Consider the following 27587-nt stretch of genomic DNA (forward strand, 5'->3'; position numbering starts at 1 on the left):
TGATGGTATGTTTCAAAGGTACTTTAGTTGTTATTAAATGATTTGGAATATCCCAATTCATGAAGCCATAATGGATGCATCTGAGATCTTGGGAAGTTTACCAAAGTCACTTTGGTCTAGATTTTTCTGTGATAATGACAGGGAAACAATAAGGCATTTTCTGTTTCATCTTTCCAATGTGCTACATTATTACCTATATGGCAATGCAAATTGGAATCAGACTCAAGCAAATATTCTATATATTGCCCCTGCAGTTAGACCCTGTGCCTGTTGAAGCCCAGTCTTGCACTGGAGAGTGACAGCACTGGCTGATCAATGGACTTAAAAGCTGAAATTAATTTATATTTTTCTTTTAACCTCCAGCTTTATAACATTTTCATTATACTTTTTAATTACTTTACAACACTGGTTCCATAGTTTAATAAATATGATCATTGTATTTTTTTGCGATTGTGGAACAAGAAGAGAAATATAACGTAAACCTAGTTTGGAAAGGACTGTTGCTGTTCAGAGGTAATCATGACTTGTAGAGTACATAGTGGGTATTTGTGCTGGCTAAAATTTTTAAAAATTAGAAAATGCTGGAAATACTCATAAGGTCAGACAGCATTGGCAGGATTAACATTTCTGATCTGGGCACTTTGTCATAATTGTTCGCCAGAGCATAGTTCAAAGACTTATAAATCCAAAGCATTTTCTTTTTCTCTTTCTAGAATTTCCACAGCTGCTGCCTGACCTATTAGGTGTTTCTGGCAGTTTGTTTTTATTACAAATTTACAGCATTGCAAGAGGTTTGTTTTTTTTTTTGATTTTCATTCATGCTGGGCTGGTTGTTGGATTTTGTAAGTAGAATGTAGCTTTGTCTTTTTTTACTCTCTCTCTCTCTCTCTTTCTTTTTCCCTCTCTGTCCTTTGCAGCAGCACAGTTTTGTTTCACTTCCCACAGATGTGCTAGAAATTGAGGTCAAGGACAAGTTTGCAAAGAGCCGCCCCATTATAAAGCGCTTTCTAGGAAAGCTTTCAATGCCAGTACAGAGATTACTGGAAAGACATGCAATCGGGTAAGCCTGTATCTTTTCATATTGGGAATTGAATTGTTTATCTTGACTGAAAGGATATATTTTAATATTATGTGTAGGAAAATAATGGTTCTGTCGCTAATTCAAAAGGGTGATTTATTTGATGAAATGTTGATTTTAAGGAAAGTATTGAGGTCAGAATTAAACAGATAATACTACAACTGAGAGGCATAAGTCAACATCAGATGTTAGCTTTTTAATTCTATTTTTGGTTTTGTCATGTTCTTGATAAAGCTGAAATTCTAATCAGGATAGATGCTGTACAATTCTGCCAGAATATGGTCAAATGCTGCCTTTTTCTACATCATGATGTGAATTGAAAACCTTATATTAGTAATTTTGATGGGGAAAGTCAGCATCACCAATGAGGCAATTACCCAAAACAGAATCAACATAAAGTTTTAGATTAGCAGGTTCGTTAACTTGAAGGGCAGTGAAGAATCCTTTGGACTATAATAAAAAAAGCCTGTACTTTTCGTAGCCATCTTTTATCACATGTTGGCTCACAAACCCCCAAATTTATTTTGATAACTTGGCCCAGTGAGTAGAGCTGCTAACCTCTTGGTCATTGTGATAGTAATGGGTTGCTGGACCTTAGTTTACTGTCTCATTGAAAGGACAGCCCTTCCAACTGTGCAGCAATCCCTTTGTGCCAACTTCTGTCCTTTTCTTCCACCTCTGATCTAATTTTCAAACTCTCAGCTTTATGATTCGGGTAATGATCCTACCTATAGTTAACACTTGCCACATGGAAGAGCAGTGTACTGACTAGAACACCAGTGTTCTTGACTAATTGACCATGACTGAAATGCTTGCAAGATAAGTAAGTGATGTTCAATGCCATCGGATGGAAGGCTTGATGCACCATCAATAACTCTTGGAGACGGGAAGTGAGCGATAGGCTTTTATTAGCATCAGAAGGGACCACAACATCTCGGAGACTGAGGGAGGAGCAGTGCCCCAATCGCCTTTATACAGGGATCTGTGGGAGGAGCCACAGGAGCAGTCAGCACAGGGGCGTGGCCAGACAGGTATACATAGTTTACCACAAGGCTTAATCCAACTTGTTGGAACACAACTAATTGTCTAGCAAAACCACATTCACTTGACTATTTCTACACATACTCTTTCCCTGGGATGGAAGGCGCAGGTCAGCCATGATCACTGCGAACGATGGGGCAGTACTGAGAGACTAAGGGGCCTATTTCTGTTGCTATTTTCTTATGTTCTCCCTTTAAAAACAATATGTATACAGATGATTATTTAAAATCATAATTTTGCATTGAAGGAAAAGTAGTTTGATATTTCTAGTAAGTTTTCACATATAGTGGTTCTGTTCTTCCTCTGTTGAGACAGTAGGTTGCAGTGATGGGACTGAACCGTAAAAATGAGGTTTCAGTGAATACCTGGAGGGAGAGTTAATGAAATTACCAATACACAGGGTGTAGTCACCTTAAGGTTGAATGTATTTTCTCTAAGAAAGAGGAAAGCATATTGCAGTACTTTGAATGTTCAGTCTGTGTTGTGATGATGTATATGTTGTCATGCAGCCCTCTGGTGGTGAGATGACCTCAGGGCTCCTCCCACAGACCCCTGTATAAAGGCGATTGGAGACACTGCTCCTCCCTCAGTCTCCAGGATGTCATGTGGTGTTCTCTTGCCGCTGACTGCTCTCTTCCAGCGAATAAAAGCCTATGTCTCGCCTCATGTCTCTGAGAGTTATTAATGGTGCATCAGTGACCCAAAACTTTAATAAATGAACCAAGTGTCAGAAACTAAGCAAATAATCCTTTCCTTCACAAATACTGCATCAGGCAAAGGATTAGGGGTCAATTATTTGAAGAAGATGAATAGAAACCAGATTTATTTTGTGCAAAGGTGAAGTATTAAATCCCTATGCTACAATAGCAAGAGGTTACTAATTGAAAGGGAACTGAAGAGATTCTTCAAAAGGATTGTAACAGTAGAAGGACCAGTTGAAGAAGCCTTAACCTGAAACCAGGTGAAATGAGTCACTGAACTAAAACTGAAATTACAGAGACCAAATAAATAAGAGGCACTAAAAGCAGAATCTAAAAGTCATTTAATAGATTGCATATTATTTACCAAATTAGTAATGGAGAAGTACATACACATGACAACATGGAATCAAATGGCCAATCCACCACTTAGTCTCCACAAGCAGGGGTATCTACGGAAAATTGTGCCTATGGCAAGCACTGAAATTGCGCCCCTGTCCAAGCATCTGGCACCCATCTTTTAGATAACTTTACCATAATATCAGCTCAAAAATACAAGTCAAGCTTATTAATTTTTTAATTAACAAATTATGGCACTACATGAAAATTATAACTGCACCTTCCTTGCTTTCACAGATGCAAATTGGTCTATGATCAAGTCAAGTCAAGTCACTTTTACTGTCATTTCGAACATAACTGCTGATACGGTACTTAGTAAAAATGAGAAAAATTTTCAGGACCATGGTGTTACATGACACAGTAGAAAAAACTAAACTGAACTACATTAAAAAAAAACACAGAGAGAGTGAAAACAGCTACACTAGACTACAGAACTACCCAGGACTGCATAAAGTGCACAAAACAGTGCAGGCATTACAATAAATAATAAACAGGACAATAGGGCAGTAAGGTGTCAGTCCAGGCTGGGTATTGAGGAGTCTGATAGCTTGGGGGAAGAAACTGTTACATAGTCTGGTCGTGTGGTGGTCTGGTATGATGTGATTAAAGTCAGTTTTTTTCAGTTCCTTCTCTTTCTACACTCAGCAGAGCAAGATCACAGAGTCTGCCTTGACCCATGGAGGCTCTCAAATACAAAAGTATTAGTTTTAACTTGCTGAATAATCTCAGTGCAATGGTTAGCATTATCTGAATAGCAGTGCGAAGATTGGGGAAGATGCTCTCATCTCCATACTGAACAATAAATTCAAGGAGCTCTTCAGGTCTTGATATTTTCAAGTTGACCCGCCTTGATAGCAACATTCTGCAATCCAAAATTTCTTCAAATAGCTGCTGTCCATCAATATCGGAGCTGTACAATTCGTCCAAATTTTCACATTTCTTCTTTAGGTCGTTACTGTTGGCGCCGTAACACAATCTCTCGACATTGAGAAGGAACCCAAACTTGGCGTCAGTGTCGTACAAATGAGCGAACCTTTCATCCACTTCTCTGTAAAGACAGTCGAGTGTTCCCTTCATGACTCTTTCCATTTCCTCCTTTGCTGTTAACCCAGCGTCTCTCGAGTTCTCATCAGCCATTTGTTTCTTTCATCTCTGATGTCTTTCAACTTCGGTTATCCATTCTTGACAGAGACTGACTCCTTCTTCGAGTGACTCACTGACCAACACTTCTCTTTCATCATAAAAATGATCTTGGAGGGCTTTCAATTCCAGGGCAGCATTGTGGAAGTTAATGCTAGGATCCTGTAGCCTCTTTTGAATACAGTCGATGCGAATGGGTACTTTGTTCCAAAATCCTAGAAAAATCAGAAAATCGTAACTCAACATGCGGTTGTACAGCTGCCTTGTGTCACTTCTTGTTTCACTGGTCTCGTTTTCAATGTCTCTCATGTCCTGGAGAACTTGTAGTATCTCCTCAAGGTACTTGTTGACGGGCTTCACTGCTTCTGTCCTTACACTTCACCTGGTTTCGGACTCCAACTTAACAACCACAGGCACAGCGTTTTTGAATTTTCCCAGCGCTGTGTTGAACGAGAGAAAAACACGTAGAGAGCTTTGATAGTTCCAAAAAGCGTGACCATCATTGTATCCTGCTTGGCTGCACGTACACCCACCAAGTTGAGTGAGTGTTTGTCGCAATTCACAAACACTGCCAGGTTGTTTTTCTTACTTATTCTTTGGTGAACACCTCTTCTGTGTCCAGCCATCACAGCAGCATTGTCATGGCACTGTGACGGATAATTTTGTAGCTCCAATTCGTCCTTCTCTAGCTGTTTCAAGATGTCTTCAACCAAGCTCTCAGCATCCTTCTGGCTCATCTGGATAAAACCAAGGAAGGACTCTCTAACACGGACTGTTTTCCTCTCAAAATCAACTTTCACATACATCACTACTTCTGCCATCTGCTCACGGTGTGCCTGATCAGAAGTCGAGTCAAACATGAGACCATAATACTTGGCTTTACGAATGCTTCTCAGTAAACTCTGGCAAACAGTGGATGCCATCATGTGGATGAATTTGTTCTGGATACCATTGAAAGATAAGATGTGGATCCAGGATGACTTTCCAAATGAGTGAGTTGTTCTTTTATGACAGGGTCAAAGATGACCAGTAGTTTCAGTAAGCCAAGGAAATTTCCCACATTGGAGTCATCGTCTAGCTGGAGCGATTCCGTGTCCTCGCAAAGCCAGGTTCCGAGTCTGACGAATTTTATACAGTGAAGGATTCTCGTCAAGATATCACACCATTTCTGCTTTTCCTTCTCAATCTGTGACTGAAATACTGTGTCAATAACTCCTCTGTTTCCAGCATTCCCAATGATTCTTGGCATTTTCATGAACACTATTCCTTTCAGGTGCTTTCTACTGGTTGAATCCACTTTCCTGCTCCAATGAGGATTGATGGTCTGACCGGAAATAGAGAAGACAACAGATACAAAATGCAGGCTTTTAACAAGAGGAATAGACCAGCCATGAGCGAGTCACTTCCTCACTACGACCATTTCCCAGTTTCCTCTTGAACCAAGTTTTGTTCATTGAGCGGTTATTTGTTGGTAGGAAAGGTCCCTCACTGTTCTGGAAATGCCTCAGCTTTATTATTTCTGTTCTCAACGCGTCAGACAGAATTGCTTTTCCAGTGTCCTTGTCGAACTTAAGAAGTCCAATGTCATGCTGGTCAATCACTTCAGGTATAACAGTTCGAGGCTCTTTGACACCATCCAGTTCACTAGGTTCAGTGTCGTCAGGTTCAATCTCGTCAATGAACTCAACATCACCACCACCACCATCGTCTTCCCCTCCTGTCATGTCCATGGTCTCTGTGGCAGCCTCACTCTTAATCTCATCATACTCAGATTTATCTGACTTCACTACCTCCTCGGCTTGTGATGCATTTATACTTGATCCACCTTTGGATTCTAACAAACTTGTAGCAGGTGAAGGCGACTCCATGGAACATGTCGAACTACTTGTTCCAGGCTTTTCAAAGAAGGGCATGAAGAACTTGCTCGACTTCTTGGCTTCATCCACCTCCAACTTTCGTCTCTTCCATTCTTAGCTCCACTTTCATTCTTCTTCATGAAGAAACATTTCATGGTCTTCTTACACAATGCTCTGAAATAAGGCCATTCTCACCCATGATAATCAAAGACAGATCATACATCTGAAGAAAATTCTTTTTTCACTAACCGAGGATGGCTTGTCTGACTTTAATAGAAACTGTTCAGGGCATGTACCATACCTGCCATACCTTAGATATGCCATTGTCCACAAGACTAAATGGTCTGTATGGATTAAATAGAAATATTTAATAATAGTCAAACGTTTAGTTCTGCAATTACGTGAGGATAGAGCTTATATAAAATCATTGATGGAAGAAGGAATGTCACAATTTTGAGGTATTTTGCTTAAAGGTGAACCAACACTGGGTGTCTGCTGTTCAAATAAGCTGATATGTATTACTGTTATTACATTTACAACAGTATGTTTGGCAACACGACACATCTTTCTATTAGATGCAGAAGTAATCCCTCTCCTCCATTGGCATTTGTCTCTCTAATAACCAGAAAAGTGAAATTCTTACACATTTAGCCTTTTGTATATACATAGAAAACCAGGCAAGCTGTCAAATAGCCCAGAGCAGCCAATGCACTTTGATCTGGAGTAGAAGAATTTTCACTGTGCTGCTGTCTCACAGCTTTAGTACTAAATATCTGGTGTTGAATGCACACATTTTAAAACATGTGACTTGAAACTGCATACATTTTGATTCCTTCCCAATATTTACAACCCCTTAGCTTTTATTTACTTTTATTACTCACAGCTCTGGTTTCTGTGATTGCTTTACAGCCTTATGTAATTTAGAACTGCTAAAGTTTTACACACGAGATTTGACTTGTGCATGGGCTATAGGTGTTCCAAATAATTTTGAAACATTGTCTCCATCAACGTTGCAAACCTGATTAAAAAAAAGAAACTATTGCTATGAAGTTATGTGCTTTGGGCCCTCTGAAAACAGTTGATTGCCCTTTTCTTCCAATCCAGAAGTTAATAAACTACAAACAAGTACCTGAATAAGATTTTCAGAGTACAAATCCGGAGCTGAAGGTAACAAAATTAAGGGAGAATTATGATGTTTTCTCCATTTGGTTGAGGTAGCACAATATCCAAAAGAAAGGGCAAAATAAAAAATCCAAAAAGACTGCAGATGCTGAAAATCTACAATAAAGCCAAGAATGGAGGAGACACTTAACAGTTCAGAGAACATTTATGGAAAGAGAGGCGAAGATAATTCAGGTCAAAGACCGGGAAACAGAGCTGGCATAAGCAAAATGGCTGCTGCAGTGGCATCCCAATGGTGGATTTTTGCATATATGGCAAGACAGATACAAAAAAGAAAATCTCTTGTTTCTCTCTTTTTAAATTCCATTAAGAGTCCCAGATTTTAAACATTAACTGTTTCTTTTTCCATGGATGCAGCCTAACCTGCTGAGATTTTTCAGCTATTTCTGTTTTCACTTGGGGGCAAAATAAACGCCTCTAGTGTTTTCTTGCTAATTCTATGGGAAGAGACACATTGAGTGAATCGTGTAGTTCATCCACTTAATTAATTAAATTAGACTCTTAATTTGGTGCCTATCAATCCAAGAGAATTTATGTAACAAGTCACCAGTCACTCCCCACAGCTACTAATAAAAGCCAGTCGATATAAATGTACTGAATTTTTCTCTGCAAGTTTTTTATCATTAATTGTTGAACCTGTTTGTCTATTTGATGGCCAGATCATGCTTTATAATTCATCTGGGAAACATTCTTTATACCTGTTTGTTTCCGTACAGGGACAGAGTGGTGAGCTATACACTGGGCCGTAGACTGCCAACGGACCATGTCAGCGGACAGCTGCAGTTCCGATTCGAAATAACATCTTCAATCCACCAAGGTTGTTTGTGTTTCAATACATGAAGTGAAAGTTTAAAAGTATCTGCAGTGAAACGTTTAGTTACTACTGAAATAATGTGATTAGATTTATTTTAGTTTAATTTTTATGAGGGGATAAAGAGCATAGCTAAACACCATACACTCTATCTTAACTTACAGGACATCTCCGGACTCAGAGAATTAGCTGAGATAATTATATAGATCATATGATTGAGTTTGGTAGTCTGCATGGTCTGATAGGGACTCAATGCTTCATCTGTTCCATGCATTTTTAAATGTTCCACAACATTGTAGTTCAGTAGTGAACTAATATCAAGTGGCATTTTACTTGCTCATTTTCTGAATGTGGGCATCAAGGACAATGCCAGCAATTTTAGCCCACTTCTATTTGACTCTGAACTGGCAAGGCAGTCAAGATTCAATCATATGAATTAAACTAATTGACAAAAAAAATCCTTTCCTGAAGCACCCTGGTAAGCACCCAGGTGATTTTTATGGCAATTAATCTAGGCTTCCTGTTTCAACGTTACTGAGAGTTGTTTATTTCAATCCTTGCAACTTATATTAAAGGCTAAAGTGAAGACACAAGAGACTGTGGATGCTGGAATCTTAAGCAGCACAAAGAGCAGTAAAGGAACTCAGTAGATCAGGCAGCTTCTACCTGGTCCAGGTGAAGGGTCTCAAGTTGAAATGTTGAACTGTCCATTTCCCTCCATAGATGCCGCCAAAACTACTGATTTCCTCCAGTGCTTTCTGTGTTGCTAAAGATTAACATACTGATTTTAAAGACTATTGTGATATCTATAAATACCTGATCAAGATAGAAGCGTGTTCCTGTCTAAGAAGTTGGGCAAGTGATACTGGACAAAAAAACTATTCTCTCATTTGGATTGTAATCGGAGAGTCCAGTAGTCCAAAATGGGAAAGGGAAGGAAGCATGTGTACTTCATCTCCCCACCTAGGGGTTCAGGTAATGGATGGATTTGAGCCTAAGTTATGATACATCGTATACTCCTGCTTCTACATTAAACTATCCTTGGTCATTCCTTAAGTGAGGACCACACCAGAAAGTGACAAGTTGAGCGGGTAGTAACCAGCAACAGTCCAAGTTAACAGATCATATGACCTGAGTGTCAGTGGGGCTGTCGTGATTTTCTAATGTTCTCCAGGTGTTTTGGGACAAGTTACACAAGCAGCAGTGGAATATTACCCTTGTGTTCTGGCTTTTGTTTTTAGGGATTCTTAATGATCTGTGCTGTACTTCCAGCATTTACTGCTTTTAAAAGCTTAATTATGTGAGCTTGGTATGGCATAGTTCATAATAGGATGCTTTCACTTCGTCTTCTAATTCTTTTTTCTCTGATAACTTTTAGATGATGAAGATATCTCAGCCAGTACTGAATCAGGAACAGCTGAACAACAGGAAAATCCAATAATGGACGCAACCGAGCAGACCTGTTGTGAGTCCCAGAGTGTCAGCGGTACAGAAGAGGTTGAGCAGTTGAATGAGCGTGAAAGTAATGTGAATGGTGTGGACTTGAGTAGTCCGTCCAACGGTATTAACGTTGTGACTTTGAGTGAACCACCACCTGTCACTGAATTCAACCTAACCATTGAAAATGTGAATGGTGAGGGTGACAACAATAAAGAGGATAATTTACCAGCAAGTATATTGGATCTCAGGGAGCCAGTACCTGACATAACTGATTTAACCGAGCCTGAGGCTAGCACAGTTTTGGATGCAATGCCAGAGAGAGAAAGAACACTGGAAAGTGATGAGACAGAGAACACACAAGAAGAAGTGTGTTCTGGTCAATCCATGCCCGAGGCTGAAAATGTCACTCAAGACATGTGTGAGGTAGATGGGACTGAGAACACTGAAGCTTCACCTCAGCAGGAAGACGATACATTGAAAATGCGGAAAACTGGGAAGAGGAAAACTAGGCCATTCTCTCTGCCAGTGTCTGAGCTGGAATCCGTGATCGCTTCAGCTTGTGGTTCAGGAGAGCCAGAAACCCCTCGAACCCACTACATCACTCTGCACCGGCTGCTCCATAGTCTGCCCTCTGCACAGCTGGATAATGATGATGCCCAGGAACAGGCCAGTAGCAATTTTGTTCCCTTAGAACTGTTAGAAAAAGACACCGTGGATCAAAGTGGAACATGTGAGATGGATACAACAGAGCTTCAAACGAGTAGTGATACAAGTGGGCCCAGTAATACTGGGAGAAGGATGCTGCCTCGTAGTGCATCAGTTGAACATCTTTCAGAGTTAAACCAAATCTTAGAGAAGGATCAGCAAAGCAATCAAAGTGAGACTGTCGCAGATACAGAACAGCAGGTCAATAACGAATGGGACATCTGTGATACACCATGTTGTAGAACTTCTTGTTACAGCACTTCCTGTTACAGTACATCCTGTTATAGCACTTCCTGCCAAAGTACTTCCTGTTACGATAGTACAAATCACTTCTCCTCAAGTCATACCAGGTTCTCCTCAATTGACAGTGCACGGCTGTCTGAAAGTACAGTTTTCTCTTCACAAGAAGAGGAGGATGAGAACAGTGCATTTGAGTCGATGCCAGAGTCGGGCCATAGCCCTGAGTCCTGTGACAGAATACAAGTGGACAGCATCCTTCAGTGGCCTGAGGAGCCTGCCGCCCAAGGACTGGAAAGAATATTGGTAAATGATGAGACTGCTGCAGGGCAGAGCAGCAGAATGGAAGGTCAGAGTCACAGATGTTTACTTTGGCTAGTAGCTTGGAATTCCCTCAACATTATAATGCTTTCATTGGCCATATAAGTTTACATCATTAAAAAAAGTTCATAAACATGTAATAATGAAGCATTTTCTTATCTATTCTTCTCTTCCTTCATTTTCCTGTCATCAGTAATGTAAAGAAAATATTGTTGGCAAGATGCAGGGGGCTATGTTTGATAGCTGCTCAAGATAATAGATTGGTTGTAGAATGGTGGACGCTGACATCGTAAATGGTAGTTACTTCTAGTCAGAAAACAATCAACCACGATTCTCCAAATAAAGATAAATCTTGTGATGTTAGCTCCCCCTCCCTACACTTTGGGGAAGCTCATGTCAAGATTAAGCTTTATCTAAGATAAGAAAAAGCTTGTAAAGGTAAAGGGAAAACTTGTGATATTGTCTCCCCACCCCCAGCCCTACACCAAGGTTCCATCTCAACACACTGTTTTATTGTTCCAAATTCCAGCACTGTCAACGTGCATTAGAGAAATCATTATTCATGTTTCAAGAAGGAGTGTTTAATGTTATTTCCGGTACACAAGTGTAAAAGAGAACAAAGTAATTGTTACTCCAGAACCAGTGCAGCACAAAAGATAAAAAAAAATATACAACAATAAAGAAACACAATAAATATAAACACATAAGGTAACTTGTGTACCTTAGTGGAATGTCCGTAATGTGACATGAAGCTCAGGAGGTGACTCTGACAGGAAATGATAAAGCAGTGGAGGTGGAGGTGTTGATCAGCCTTCCCGCTTGGTTTAAGTAACTGTTTTTGAGTCTGATGATCCTGGCATCAATGCTACATAGCCTACTCCCTGTTAGACGTGGGACAAACAGTCCATGAGCAGGGTGGGTGGGATCCTTCATGATGTTACTGGCCTTTTCTAGCATCTTTCTCTATATATTTCACCTATCACCCCACCAGCCTCCACTTCCAATGCATAGTTTTCCATAACTTTCGGCATCTCCAATGGGACCCCACCACCAAGCACATCTTTCCCTCTCGCCCCCCCCCCCCACTTTCTGCTTTCCACAGGGATCTCTCCCTATGTGACTCCCCTGTCCATTCATTCCCTCCTCACTGATCTCACTTCTGGCACTTGTCCTCGCAAGCAGAACAAGTGCTACACCTGCCCCTACACCCCTACACGTCCTCCCTCACTACCAAACAGTCCTTCCAGGTGAGATGATACTTCACCTGTGAGTTTGTTGGGGTCATCCACTGTATCCAGTGCTCCTGGTGTGGCGTCCTGTACAACTTTCAGACCCAACATAGATTGGGAGACCTCTTCGCTGAGCACCTATGCTCCATCTGCCAGAAAGAGCAGCATTGCTAGAAGGCTCATACAGATGATGCGTTGGGCTGTTTTGACCAGCCATAGTTCTTGTCCACCTCGGTGCAGTGATGTAGCATGTTGGGATGCTCTCTGCTGCACGCCTAGAGAATGGCATGAGTACTGGTGTGCCTAGTCCAGCTCTCCTCAGCCTCTGCAGAAAGCAGAGGCATTGGTGAGCTTTCTTGATTGCATAGCATGTGCTCTGGGACCATGAGAGGCTGTGCATGATGTGCACTCCCAGGAGTTTGAAACTGCTTGCAGTTTCCACTGCTGTGCCAACAATGTAAAGTGGAATCTGCATGGTGTGCATTCCCCTGAAGTTGATAACCATCTCTTTTGTCTTATTGACATTGAGGAGGAGATTATTTGCCTGGCAACAGGCCTTGAGGACTTGGCATTATTTTCACTTTGGTATTTTACTAATTTGTACTATTAACAGTATCTTCTATGTGGAAGAATCTATGGTTTCTCATTAGCCAGCTTAAAAACCACACAACTGGCTTGTTAGTGAGTCATCCCTGAGTCCAAAGAAGTGCCTTGTAAAAAGGATTAACTTTGCAACACATATTTAGCCCAAATAGGGTTAAATGGATCTCTTATACCAAACAATTAGAATTTTATTTTAGTTGATGTCAACATAGTTTTTAGTGCACGTTCACCTGTGGGTTCTAAGCTGCTTCAATCCATAATGTGAGCTCAGGAAATTTGAATTTCCAATGCTTCTGCCATTCACTTGAACAGGATAACAAAACACAATTCTGGCATATTCTGTGAGTCGCCACATTTGCTGTTAATGGCAAACAGCTCAGTCTCTTTTCAAAAATGAGTTTCATTTCTGAAACTGAGAGCTTATCTCCCTGCCTGTAACGTTCACACCCAGTTCTGGACAGGACACTGGGCTTAGAGGGAATGTAGTACAGATTGCCTTAAGGTTAAATTAGGAGGATGATTTGCAGAATCTAAGGTTGCATTTTGTGGCAGCAAATTAATTGAAGCATTTAATGTATTAGTAGGGGCTACTCGGCTGGAGAGTGGAAATTATTCCCCCTTATTGGGAAGCGTTAATATTACAGTTTAATTAGACCCAGAGTTTTCAGCACTTCCAGTTCTCTGCCTTTTAGTTCAGGCTACCTGCGATCAACTCAAAACACAGACACTGTCTGTGCAGAGCTTGCTCATTCTCCTAGTGACCACGTGGGTTTCCTCCTGCAGCTGCAGTTTTCTCCCATGTCCCAAAGCAGCATGGATTCAAAAGCTAAAAATGATAAAATTCATGGGAATGCTGTGCCAAGGAAAAAAGTGGGGAAGTGGGATTGCTGTATGGATGGGCAATGACTCAGGATAAAAGGCCTCCAGTGTCCTATGAAAATGTATGTAGCAAAATTAGGAAATAATTTCACACACAAGATGTCAGTAGAGATTTAGGAGTTTGTACACTTAATGCTGATCAGCTATTAATTGTAAATTTGAGACTGATACATTTAATGAGTTACGTATTTAAGTCCCAGATCATGTTTTGTTCCTTTCAAATGGTGCATCAGCTCAAGGGGCAAAGGAGCTTGAATGCAAAGAGGAGCATTACTGGACCAACATGCTGTTGTTACTGAGATCATAGCCAGAGAGGAACCAAGTGGTGCTTGAAAGATACAACATGTCAAATTCACAGAATGATGTTGGACAGTGACACCCTTTCTACTTTTACATGGAATCTAAGGCCTCACTCTTAGCTGCTGAGCCTTTCAGGCCAATCAAAATTCTCCTGAGGTACCAAGTGTAGAAATGAGGTGCCTCTTGCAACAGATTTTGGTAAGCAAGTAGATGAGATGTGTTTCATGGTTTTGGACTTAGGGCCAGTCACACCCAGGTCATCACACATCAGACGCAGAAGTTAATGGCATTCTGCAAAGATGGCAAAACTGAAGCTTCAAACCTCAAAGAAAAGTCCAAAGAAAGGAAAATCATAGTGATTTTAAATTGATTTTTAAGGAATTGATTTTGAATGTGATGTATTATGCTACAAATTTGGCTTTGGGTTATTAATCCAAAATAATCTTGCTAAAAGCATTTTCAATTATCTTGAATAGTTCTATTGGTTGGCTATTTCTGACATAAGTGGCACATTAGTTTTGTTTTTTATATAGTGATTGATTCTCTAATCTCTTTCAAAGACTTATTCCTTGTCTACTACTGGCTCTTGTTACTCATTTGGTGCAATGTCTATAAAGCAGTGATTTAAAGTGATCAGTTGTTTTTTATTGAAGTAAATAGGAAAGACAGCGTTAATCTGCTTTAAATTATAGAACTTTGATGAATGATGGGATCTTCCTTATTCCTTGGCGATGTGCAAGATTCAGGAGACCAAACAGCTTTGGCTTTGTTTTGCTGGCTTGTTTGAGACTTCTCAGTTTTTTCAAATATGCAGCATTAGGGTGATGTTACCTCATCAAAATCTCCGAGCAGTACCAATGTCTATGTCAAGGATGCTAATTTTGGTGTAGGCAGAAACAGTGATACTGTTATGTTATTTTCAAAGTAGCCCTAAAAAATGCCTTTGTTGCACATTTCAACCAACATTCTTATCTGTACAAGTTCTACCAAATATCACATTATGCTGCTTTATTTTTCATTGAATATCTTGGTTAGGATGAATCATACCTGACACAATGAAAGCACAAATTATGCACATCCTACCCTAACCAACCTTGTGTTCCCCATGCCTCTCAGGGATGGATTTGTAGAAAATGGAAGTGAAATCTTCAATTGACAGGGTGTAGAAAAAATACATTATCTGCGGATTTCTACTGTGAAGCTTGACTTCATATAATTTAAATTATTGATGAGATAACATAAAATGCAAGAGCACCAGAAAGTAGGAGCAGAAGTAGACCACATGAGACCTCAGGCCTTTCAATATAAACATGACAGATCTGTCTGAAGTATCAACACATCTTCTGTGCCAGTTTTCTCTGGTCCTGATTTTCCCTGATCTCTCATTAAAGTTGTCTCATTCCTCTTTAATCTAACTTCCACTTGAGATAGAGAATTCCAGAGATCCACAGTCTTATAAGAGAAGGACTTCCTTTTCACCAGCATATTAAATAACCACCTGCTTACCTTGTAATAATGTGCATTGTATTAAATTTGCAGATGGCCTTAAGTTAGAAGGTTATGTGGATGAGAAGTTACAGAAGGACATAAATCAAATGAGTTGGCAAAATCCATTGGTAGGTAGGATTTCAATTTGATGAAGAATGAGGTGCAGCAATTTAAATCAGCTTTGAATGCATTCTTAGTAGTAAGAAGACCAGGAAATGTAAGGGATCAAATAGTCAGAATCTTGTAGAAGGAAAAAGGCCTTTTGTTACATCATGCTTATATTGGTTTTATGAAAAGATAGCACATTTAATCCCCCTGTATCTTCTCAATCTTACTCCAATACCCATCTATTTGCATTTTGAAAATTCAAATGAATTTTTTTTCCTCTTTTCATACCCAGCCATTCAGGTCAAGCAACAGTACAGTATAGATTTAATGGACCAAAATGACATCCTTCTGTGCCATTAGGAGCTATGAAAGATAAATCAAGTTCCAATCGTCGATTGTAAAGCTTTAACATATCTGCTTCTTTTTTCGTCGTTGTTATATTTATTTACTAACGGTGATGTCCCATAAACCTTTAAGATTAGTACTCATCAAACGCGGGCCCTTCTCTCCTTGAATCACATGTGCTGCTCATTTCAGCAGAGTCCTGCGGCTGTCCTTATAAAGCTTTTTTACTATCCCGCCTACTACCATGTTGCTGAGTTTCATATTCTCCACAAATCTAACAAAAAAAAAGAAATGGTTCCCCCTCCCCTTTCAGAAAACCAACTCTTCTCTACTTGCATGTCCATTATCTCTTTCTTGATTTTGTATCCAAATCACACTGACCATTGAGAACTATATGCTTTGACTTTTCAAATGTAATGTTATAAAGTCATGCAGTGCTACGGCACAGAAACAGATACTTTGAGCAATCTAAACTGTGCCAGCAGTTCTTCTGACTAGTCCCATCTACCTGTTGTCAGACTGTAGCCCTCCATACCTCTCACCCATGTACCTGTCCAAACTTCTTTTAACCATTACAATTGAACTTTAATCTACCTCTTCCACTGACAGCTCGTTCTACACTCATTCAGCCCTTTTAGTGTAGTACCCTTAAGATTCCCCTTAAATGTTTAACCTTTCACCCTAAACCTGTAACCTCTAGTTCTTATCTCACCCAACCTGCATGCATTCACCCTTCATAATTTTGTATACCTCCATAAGAATCTCCCCTCATTCTCCTGCACTCCAGGGAATAAAGTGCTAACTCATTCAACCTATCCCTGTAACTTACTATATTTTATTTGATCAGATACTTTTTGAAAATCCACATGTACAACTGAAATGCACATCCCTTTCAGCCCTCTCTTAATTTCGTCAAAGAGTACTTTAGTCAGAGAGTACTTTGATTTAACAAATATGTGGAAGTTAGTAAAACATGCTTCTCCAAATGAAAGTTAATTTTGTCCTTTTGGAATGATTTTTGATGGTTTTGGTCCATCACTGACATTACACTAATTAGCCCATAGCTAACCCTGTACCCTTTTATTTGGGACAATGATTACACTGACTGTTCTCCAGTTCTGTGGTTTCACACCAAAATCTTAGTAGACTGGTCAAAATTTCTGATCCCTTTGGATAATGTGAGCAAACTGGGATTTGTTTCATTAAGATCAGTAACTTTGCATTATACAGTATGTAGATACATATGTAGCCAGTGTATAGATACTAAAAGTAGTGGGAAATCTTGCATTGCATTTTGTTTCAAAGACTTATGGTCAGTTCTAGTTCACAATGCCAAACTGAAAGCTTACATTCAATACAGAAAAAGTATTGGTAAATAGTCAATCACTTCCTGGAACCCATTATCCTATGGCATAAAATGTTTGTTAACTTACAGTGACTGTCCTATTCACTATCTACAGCTTGGCCAATAAGACATGGTGCAATAGAAAACAGTTGAGGGACTCGGACAAATTGTCATCTTCACCTATTTGGTTGGCTGAACAACCATTAGATCATGCAGTGTTTTTTCCTTGTTCTCCTGAAGGGAATGGTTTCGGCTGGGATTAGGTTTCAACAAGCATCAATTATCTTTGGTATTCATCCAAATTGCCATTTCTATTGAGTCAAATGAACCAAGTAGGGTTTAATCACAAGTTATTCAAAGCAAAGGGATCATTAGAAATGCAAAATGCTGGAGATTTTCAGTGGATCAGGCAAGAATCTATGGAGAAAAAATGGACAGGGGATGTTATAGGTTGAAATCCTTCATTTGCCTACGCTTGGTGAAGAACAGCAGTGTGAATTACGATACCTTATTTTCTTTTTCCCAGTTCCAGGATGTTTGGGTGAGTGCAGAGATCTCAATGACTTTGAAACTGCAATTGATAGAAATAATGGTTATAAGACTTCTTAGTGTAAATATAATGCTGCAGTCTTAAATTTTTAATGAAACCACAAACTTCTCATTTGCAATAGGTTTCTGTAAGCATATTGGGATATTTTCCTACTGGTCCAGGGAAAACGTGACATGAGTGCAAGTTGTTAACTCATCTTTTTTGTAACATTGCCCATTTACTATTATGAAACCACTAAATATTTTATGTACGATATCCAGCAAGGAACCCTCAAGTCTGTGATGTAGTCAAGCTGCTGTATTATTTCATAGAGTTTAGGGATATCAAGTGGTTTAAATAATATTGAAAATTGTCCTTTTAGAGACCAATAACAGGACATAATCTTTCTCATCCAGTAAACCATTTTTGTAAGATGTTATTATCAACATTTCATCTACAGTACAATAACCAAACCATTGGCACTTTCATTCAATAGTTTTCAGTTGACAATCCATTTGATGTTCTCAAGATCATTTTAATATTATTCATAGTCATAGAAAACCTGCAGCACAATACAGGCCCTTTGGCCCACAAAGCTGTGCTGAACATGTCCTTACCTTAGAACTACCTAGGTTTACCCATAGCCCTTTAATTTTCTGAGCTCTATGTACCTATCCAGGAGTCCCTTAAAAGACCCTATCGTTTCTGCCTCCACCACCGCTGCTGGCAGCCCATTCCATGCACTCACCAATCTCTGCGTAAAAAATCTTACTACTGACATCTCCTCTGTACCTACTTCCAAGCACCTTAAAACTATGCCCTCTCGTGCTAGCCATTTCAGCCCTGGGAAGAAAGCCTCTCACTATCCACACAATCAATGCCTCTCATTATCTTGTACACCCCTATCAGGTCACCTCTCATCCTCCATCGCTCCAAAGAGAAAAGGCTGAGTTCCCAATGGCATGCTCCCCAATCCAGGCGATATGCTTGTAAATCTCCTTTGCACCCTTTCTATGGTTTCCACATCTTTCCTGTAGTGAGGCGACCAGAATTGAGCACAGTACTCCAAGTCGGGTCTGACAAGGGTCCAATATAGCTGCAACATTACCTCTCAGCTCTTAAACTCAGTCCCACAGTTGATGAAGGCCAATGCACCGTATGCCTTCTTAACCACAGAGTCAACCTGCGCAGCTGCTTTGATCATCCTATGGACTCGGACCCCAAGATCCCTCTGATCCTCCACACTGCCAAGAGTCTTACCATTTATACTATATCCTGCCATCATATTTGACCTACCAAAATGAACCACTTCACACTTATCTGGGTTGAACTCCATTTGCCACTTCTCAGCCCAGTTTTGCATCCTATCAATGTCCCGCTGTAACCTCTGACAACCCTCCACACTATCCACAACACCCCCAACCTTTGTGTTATCAACAAATTTACTAACCCATCCCTCCACTTCTTCATCCAGGTCATTTATAAAAATCACTAAGCGTACGGGTCCCAGAACAGATCCCTGAGGCACACCACTGATCACCGACCTCCATACAGAATATGACCCATCTCCAACCACTCTTTGCCTTCTATGAGCAAATCATTTCTGGATCCATAAAGCAATGTCCCCTTGGATCTCATGCCTCCTTACTTTCTCAATAAGCCCTGCATGGGGTACCTTAACAAAAGCCTTGCTGAAGGCATTTAACTAACACCTTCATAAACTAATACAGCACAGAAACAGATCCTTCCACACAACTCGTTGATGCCGACATCTAAACCAGTCCCATTTTGCCAAGTTTGCCTGCAACCGTCTAAATCTTTCCTATCCATGTAGTTATCCAAATATCTTTTAAATGTTATTTTTGTACCTGCCTCAACTCTGTACTCTGCTAACACATTCCTTTGATTTGACAAGACTGACTGAATCACCATTATAGAATCATGGAAAATTTGTAACATGGGCCATTTGAATTCTGTTGCCTCGTTCAGTTGGTGAGCTGTCCATCCCCGGCCTCCCTTCCATATCTCGACTTGTAGCCCTGCAGGCCATGGCTTTTCAAGGTGTGTTGAGGGACTCTGCTTCCACTGCCCTTTGGGGCAGTGAGTTAGCAGACCCACCATCCTTGGAGTAAAAACATTTTCCTCCATCTCCCCTCTAGTCCCCATACCATTAACTTTAAATCTGTGCCCTTCGTTGTTTTTATTTTGACTCATTGGCTGTAAGAACTGAGCTCCTCCTATCCACTATAACCAGGCCACTTATATAGCTTTATACATCTTAATTAAATGAGTCCTCAGCCTCCTCTCTTGTGTTCAAAAAATACAACCCCAGTTTACCCAATTGTTAAATAAATCTACAATTTTCTAGTCTGGTAAGCACTTTCTGATGAAACCCCCCTTTTCTGGGCATCCTTGGAAATGTGGCTCGTTAGCCCCTTGGTAACAGTCACTGTATTTGGTGGCAAGAACCCACCTTTCGCTTCGAACATCTAGGGTGCAAATGACTTTGGTCCCGCCAAATCTGTGGGGTAGGGATGTCTCGCCCAACAAGACCCCAGTTTGTGTGAATGCTGTGTGATTTATTGCCCTGCAAAAGCCAGTTAGCATAAAATAACAGATTGCACACTGCATACAGTTACAAACTTGTATAAAGAAGTATATTTGTGGACGTCAACTTAACCAAAGAGTTAGTAAAGAAAAGAAAGGAAAAAACAAAAGGGCCCATTATAATTAAACAGTCGTATGTGCACAGGTTGGAACTCAAATCTTCCAAAAGCCATAGTCACTGACCTCTGCGTCTCGGCTCCATCGAATCACGTTTCCTCACCAATCGAATCCTACACCCAGTTCTCTTCAGCGTCCTCTCTTCAACTCCCACCAAATAAAGACAGCCTCACCACCAGTGTCAGTCACAAAACCGCTTCTCCAGCCTTCTCCCCATTCCACTCTCCTGATTGGATGGCCCACATTCCTAAGCATCCCTTATCTCCGATAGTAACCCAAACACTGTGTCTACAGAAAGACCATTTCATGAAATACCCTGCAGCATTAGCAGTAAGACCTTTACCAGGAAGTTATACTAATAATGTTGTCACCAGCAATTGTCCAATTGGAGTAGTCTGCAGTTGTGCTAGTGCACAACTGGCCAGCTCTTATATTCTCCATTTTGGCCAATAAAGGAAAGAATCCTATATGCGTTTTTAATTATCCTCTTGACCTGTCTTGGTAGTTTACAGCTCCTGCTTTGTGGCATCTCCCAAAGGCAATTCTCTGGACTAAATTTGACGTCATCTTTTTGCCAACGGACCAGAGGATTGATGTCTTCCTGCAGTCTAATCTTTCCTTCCTCATTCACAAATATATTGCCTTTTCTTAAATCACCTGCCAAATTCCTTACCAGTCCCCTACATTTGGGTTCTAATTCATCAACGCACACTCTGTGGCCACTTTGTGAGGTGGGCATCATCAAGTGGCCACTGGGTGTACGTTAGTGGTCTTTCGCTGCTGTAGTTTGACACGCTGTATGTTCAAAGATGCTCTTCTGCACACTCCTGTTGTAATGCATGGTTATTTGAGTTATTGTTCCTTCTTGTCAGCTTGAACCAGTCTTGGAACCGTCTCTAATCTCTGTCATTAACAAGGGATTTTCACCCACAGAAATGCCACTCTGGATATTTGTTGTTGTTTTTTTTACACCATTCTCTGGAAACTCCAGAGACTGTTGTGTGTGGAAAATCCCAGGAGATCAGCAGTTTCTGAGATACTAAAACCACCCTGTTTGGCGCCAACAATCACATTCAAAGACACTTAGATCATATTACTTCCTCATTCTGATTTTCGGTTTGAACAAATGAACCTCATGACCATGTCTGCAAGCTTTTATGCATTGTGTTGCTGCCAAATAATTGGCTGATTAGGTATTTGTATTTATGAACAGGCATACTGTACAGGTGTATCTAATAAAGTGGTCACTGAGTGTAAGGGTTGAAATAATGAGTTCAGTGAAACACCACACTGGTAACAGGTTTCCTTTAACAAAAATATCTTTCAAGCATTGCCTTTCACCTCTAATCCATTTAGACCAGGGTTTCCAAAACTTTTTTCTGGCATGGACCTTTACTGTTAACCAGAGAGTCTGTGGACCCCAGGTTGGGAACTCCTGATTTAGACTGTATCAAATACTTATAGCAAATAAACCTTCCAAGTTAATTCCACAAATAATTGAATTATATTAGTCAAGCATGACCTTCCCTTAATACTGTACACTGGCTACCTCTGATTAAACTATTACTTTCTAACAGAATCTTTGTACTGTTCCCAATAATTTGTCTACTGCCCAAATTAAACTATCTGGCCTTGGTTTAGGCCTTGTTTCTTTTTTAAATAATGGTATAATGTTAGACTCCATCGTATCCCCAGTGCCAATCCTATTGTCAGAATATGATTTCCTTCACTAATTAATGCCATAAATGCTGACAGATCTGTGTGGAATTGTATACATTCCCATGTCTAAGAGTCTGCTAATTGACCAAAAGACATAGGAGCAGAATTTGGCTATTTGGTCTATTGAGTCTACTCTGCCATTCCATGATTTATTATCTCTCTCAACCCCATCCCTCTGCCTTCTCTCTGTAACTTTTGACTCACTGATTAATCAAGAACCTATCAATCTCTGCCTTAAATATGCCCAATATTTTGACCTGCAGTCATCTATGACAACGAAGTCCACAAACTCACCACCAAAGAATATTTTCCTCATCTCTGTTCTAAATGGATGTTCTTCTATTCTGAGGTTGTGTCCTGTGGTTGTAGACTCACCCACTCTTGGAAACATTCTCTTCACATCCACTCTCTCTAGATCTTTCAACATTCAGTAGGTTTCAATGAGATCTGCCATTATTCTTCAAAACGCCAGTGAATATAGGCCCAGAGCCATCAAATGCCCCTCCTCATCAAACGCCTTTCATTCCTGGGATCATTCTTGTGAATCTCCTCTGGGCTCTCTCTACTGCCAGCACATCTTTTTTAGATAAGGGGCCCAAAATTGCTAATACATCTCCAAATGCAGTCTGACCAATGCCTTATAAAGCCTCAGCATTACATCCTTGTTTTTATATTCTGCTCAAAATATATGCTAATGTTCCATTTCCCTTCCTTACCACTGACTCAACCTGCAAGTTAACCTTTAGAGAATCCTGCATAAGGACTCCCAAGTCCCTTTGTACCTCTGATTTTTGAGTTTTTGCCTCATATATAAAATAGTCCAGGCCTTTATCCCTTCTATCAAACTGCATGACCATTACATTTCCATGTACTATATTCGATCTACCATGTCTTTACCCATTCCCCCAATCTGTTTAAGTCCTTCTGCTTCCTCCACACCACCTGCCCCTCAATCTATCTTTCTATCATCTGCAAACTTGTCCGCAAATCCATCAATTCCTTCATAGAAATCATTGACATATAATATGAAATATGGGTTCCAACACTGAACCCTGCGGCACCCCACTAGTCACCAGCAGTCAAATAGAAAAGGCTCCCTTTATTCCCACTCTTTGCTTCCAGCTGGTCAGCCAATCGTAGACCATAGGACCATATGATGTAGGAGCAGAATTGGGCCATTTGGCCCATTGAGTCTACTCCAAAATCTCATGATGACTAATTCATTTTCCCTTTCCGCCCCAACTCCTGCCTCCACCCGACCCCCCACCCCCCATATTCAATCAGGTCCTAACTAGTCAAGAACTTCTCAACCTCTGCCTTAAGTATGCATAAATACTTGAGCTCCACTGATTTACTACTCTCTGGCAAAAGGAATTCCTCCTCACCTCTGTACTAAAAGGTTGTTCCTCTACTTTGAGGCTGTATCCTCTGGTCTTAGACACTCCCACCATAGGAAACATTCTCTCCACGTTCATTCTATCAAGGCCTTTCACCATTCGATAAGTTTCAATGAGGTTATTTCTCATTCTTCTGAATTCCAGTGAAAACAGTCCCAGAGCCATCAATTGCTCTTCATATGAAAAGTCATTTAATCCTGGAATCATTTTTGTGAACCTCCTTTCGAACCTTCTCCAATTTCAGCACATCTTTTCTAAGATAAGGTGCCCAAAACTGCTCACAATACTCCAGGTGATGCCTCACCAGTGCTTTGTAAAGTCTCAACATTACATCCTTGCTTTTATATTCTAGATCTCTTGGAATGAATGCAAACATCACATTTGCCTCCCTCACCACTGACTCAATCTGCAAATAAACCTTTAAGGAGTCCTGCACAAGGACTTCCAAATCCCTTTGTGCCTCAGATTTTTGTTTTATCTCTCCATTTAGAATATAGTCAACCCTTTCATTTCTTCTACCAAAGTGCATGACCATACACTTTCCAACATTGTATTCCATCTGCCACTTCTTTGCCCATTCATCTGATCTGTCTAAGTCCTTCTGTAACCTCTCTATTTCCTCAGAACTACCTGCCCTTCCACCTGTCTTCATATCATCGGCAAACTTTGCAACAAAGCCATTTATCCCATATCCAAATCCCTGACATATAACATGAACAGAATCAGTCCCAATACTGACCCCTGTGGAACACCACTAGTCACTGGCAGCCAACCAGAAAAGGCTCCCTTTATTCCCACTCTTTGCTTCCTGCCAATCAGCCACTGCTTTATCCACATGCTAGAATCTTTCTTGTAGTACCTTGGGCTCATAGCTTGTTAAGTAGCCTCATGTGTGGCACCTTGTCTAAGGCTTTCTGGAAATCAATATCCATGGATTCGCTTTGCTCATCCTGCCTGGTATTTCCCCGAAGAATTCCAACAGATTTGGAAGGCAAGGTTTTCCCTTAAGGAAACCATTCTCACTTCGGCCTATTTTGTCATGTGCCTTCAAGTACCCCAAAACCTCATCCTTAATAATAGACTCCAACATCTGCCCAACCACTGAAGTCAGACTAACTGGCCTACAATTTCCTTTCTACTGTTCTCCCTCCCTTCTTAAAGAGTGAAGTAATATTTGCAATTTTCAGCCCTCCGAAACCATTCCAGAATCTAGTTGTTCCTGAAGGATCATTACTAAAGCCTCCATGATCTCTTCAGCTACCTCTTTCAGAACCTTGGGGTGTTGTCCATCTGGTCCATGTGACCTTTCAGCTTCTCAAGCACTTTCTACTTAATAATAGCAACCACATTCACTTCTTTATCTTGACTCGCTTGCATTTTTGACATTTTGCTAGTGTCTTCCACAGTAAGGACTGATGCAGAATACTTACTAAGTGTGTCTGTCATTTCTTTGTCCCCTATTATTACCCGTCCAGTGTCATTTTCCAGCCATTTGATATCCTCTCCCACCTCCCTTTTACTCTATATATCTGAAAAAAAAACTTTTGTTATCCTCTTTTATGTTGTTGGCCAGCTTACCTTCATATTCCATCTTTTCTCTCATGGTGAATTTTTAGTTGCCTTTTGTTGGTTTTTAAAAGCTTCCCAATCCTCCACCTTTCTGCTAAATTTGCTATATTGTATGCCCTCTTTTGCTTTTGTGCTCTCTTTGACTTGCCTTGTCAGCCATGGTTGCCTCATCCTCCCTTTAGAATACTTCTTCATCTTTGAGATGTGTCTTTCCTATGCCTTCCAAATTACTCCAGAAACTTCAGCCATTACGATCTTGCTGTCATCACTGCTGATGTCTCCTTCCAATCAACTCTGGACAGTTCCTTGCTTAGTACCTCTGTAATTCCCTTTACTCCACTGTAATACTGATACATCTGATTTCAACTTTTCCTTCTCAAACTGCAGGGTGAAGTTTATCATAGTATGATAACTGTCTTCTAAGGGTTTCTTTACCTTAAGTTCCCTAATCAAATATGGTTCATTACACAACACCTAATCTAGAATTGCCTTTCCACTGGTGGGCTCAACCATAAGCTGCTCTAAAAAGTCATCTTGTAGGCATTCTACAAATTTCCTCTCTTGGAATCCAGCACCAACATGACTTTCCCAATCTACCAGCATATTGAAATCCCCATGATTATCACAACATTGCCCTTTTTACATTCCTTTTCTATCTCCCATTGTAATGTATAGTCTACATCTTGGTTACTGTTTGGAGTTCTGTATATAACTCCCATCAAGGTCTTTTTACCCTTGTAGTTTCTTATCTCCACCCACAAGGATTCTACTTCTGCTGATCCTATGTCATCTCTGTCTAAGGATTTGATTTAACTTGTTACCTACAGAGCCACATGTAATTGTCTGTCCTTTCAATACAATGTGTATCCTTGGATGTTAAGCCCCCAAATGCATCTTTTTTCAACCACAACTCAGCAATGCAAACACCGTCATATCTGCCAATCTCTAACTGCGTTACAAGGTCATCTACCTTATTCCGTATACTGCGTGCATTTAAATATCACACCTTTAGTCCTCTATTCATCACCCTTTTCAAGTTTGGCCCCCTATTACAATTGAACTCATCCCATAGACTTTAATTTTGCCCTATCATCTGCCTATCCTTCCTGACAATCTCACGACACCTACTTGTATTCCAATTGCCCATCACTCCGACTCCCATCCCCCTGCTAAATCCCCCAACAGCTCTAGTAAAACTGCCTGCAGTGATATTGGACCCCCCAGGTTCAGGTGTAACCTGTCCTTTTTGTATTGGTCACTCCTTCCCCAGAAAGTCCCAATGATCCAGAATTCTGATCTCTGCACCAAATCTTCAGCCACATATTCATCTGCCAAGTCATCCTGTTCTTATCCTCACTGGCACATGGCACAGGTGGCAATCCAGAGATTACTACCCTGGAGGTTCTGCTTTTCAGCTTTCTACCTAATTCCCTATATCCTCACTTCAGGACCTCTTTTTTTTTGTCTATGTCATTGGTTCCAATATGTACCACAGCTTCTTGCTGTTCTCCCTCCCCGTTAGAACGCAGTGGACCTAAACTGAGACATCCCTGACCCTGGCACCTCAGAGGGTGTGTATTTCACATCTGCTGTCTGCTCCTCTCATTATGGACTCCCCTATCACTACTGCATTCCTCTTCTTCCCCCTATCCTTCCCTTCTCAGCCACTGAGACAGATATCAGGTCACTGCAACTGGTAGTTCATTCCTCCCCATAGGATCCAAAGCGGTATACTTATTATTGAGGAAAACAGTCACGGGGTACTCTGAGGATGCCCATCTTACTGGGAGCAGGCTGTCTGCGTTTTTCTGACTGCGGTCTGCCAATGGACCTCTTGCGAAGTGCATTAGGGAGTATGAAACTGTGGCAGGTACCCATTTCTTTCTGTAGGGCATCTACACAAAAACCTGTGCCAAGGTAGCCACAGCATATAAATAGCATCTCAATTCATACGAGTAGAGAGGAATGAGTACATGTATGTTTGGAATTGTCTTAGTTTCTTTAAATAGTTTTGATTTGACTTTCATTGTATTTAACGTCGAATTTTTTAAAATGTTCAGTCACTTCCTAAAAATCAATTGAAATGTTTTTGATTGCTTCTCAATGTCAAAAGCATTCATACAATTTTGACAGCTTTTGACTGACAGCTAAACCTACCTCTGAAGTTTTCCCTTGGGTTTTCTCTATCTCCTCTGAACTGAATGGGATTTATGTGCAGAGGACCCTGCCATGCTGCAGGCTTTACTACTAGGCTGGGGGCCAATATTTTACAGAAAGTCATCCTTTTGAAATTCTTGAGAGGTAAGTGTGACCATCCTTCTTCAGGCAGTGATGACCAAAGACGTCTTGCCATTGACCACAATATCTGGGCCTGTGTTATTAAGATTCAGTATGAGTATAATTTCCCAGCTTTGCATTTGCATCCAATATTTTTATAATTACTG

The 27587-nt window shown here is 40.5% G+C and overlaps 1 protein-coding gene across 2 annotated transcripts in view; it reads left to right on the top strand.

Annotated features, from left to right (window-relative positions):
* LOC132395570 (E3 ubiquitin-protein ligase HECW1-like) overlaps window positions 1-27587 on the top strand; it is a 437822-nt gene that overhangs the window by 237561 nt on the left and 172674 nt on the right. For both annotated transcript variants that reach the window (XM_059972368.1, XM_059972369.1), the window contains exons 7-9: window positions 918-1060; window positions 8111-8211; window positions 9584-10936. In XM_059972368.1, the coding sequence (XP_059828351.1) occupies window positions 918-1060; window positions 8111-8211; window positions 9584-10936 (1597 nt within the window). The remainder of the gene's footprint in view (window positions 1-917; window positions 1061-8110; window positions 8212-9583; window positions 10937-27587) is intronic.

The sequence above is a fragment of the Hypanus sabinus genome, chromosome 6 (assembly GCF_030144855.1).
Source record: "Hypanus sabinus isolate sHypSab1 chromosome 6, sHypSab1.hap1, whole genome shotgun sequence".
In the NCBI taxonomy this organism is placed as follows: Eukaryota; Metazoa; Chordata; class Chondrichthyes; order Myliobatiformes; family Dasyatidae; genus Hypanus; species Hypanus sabinus.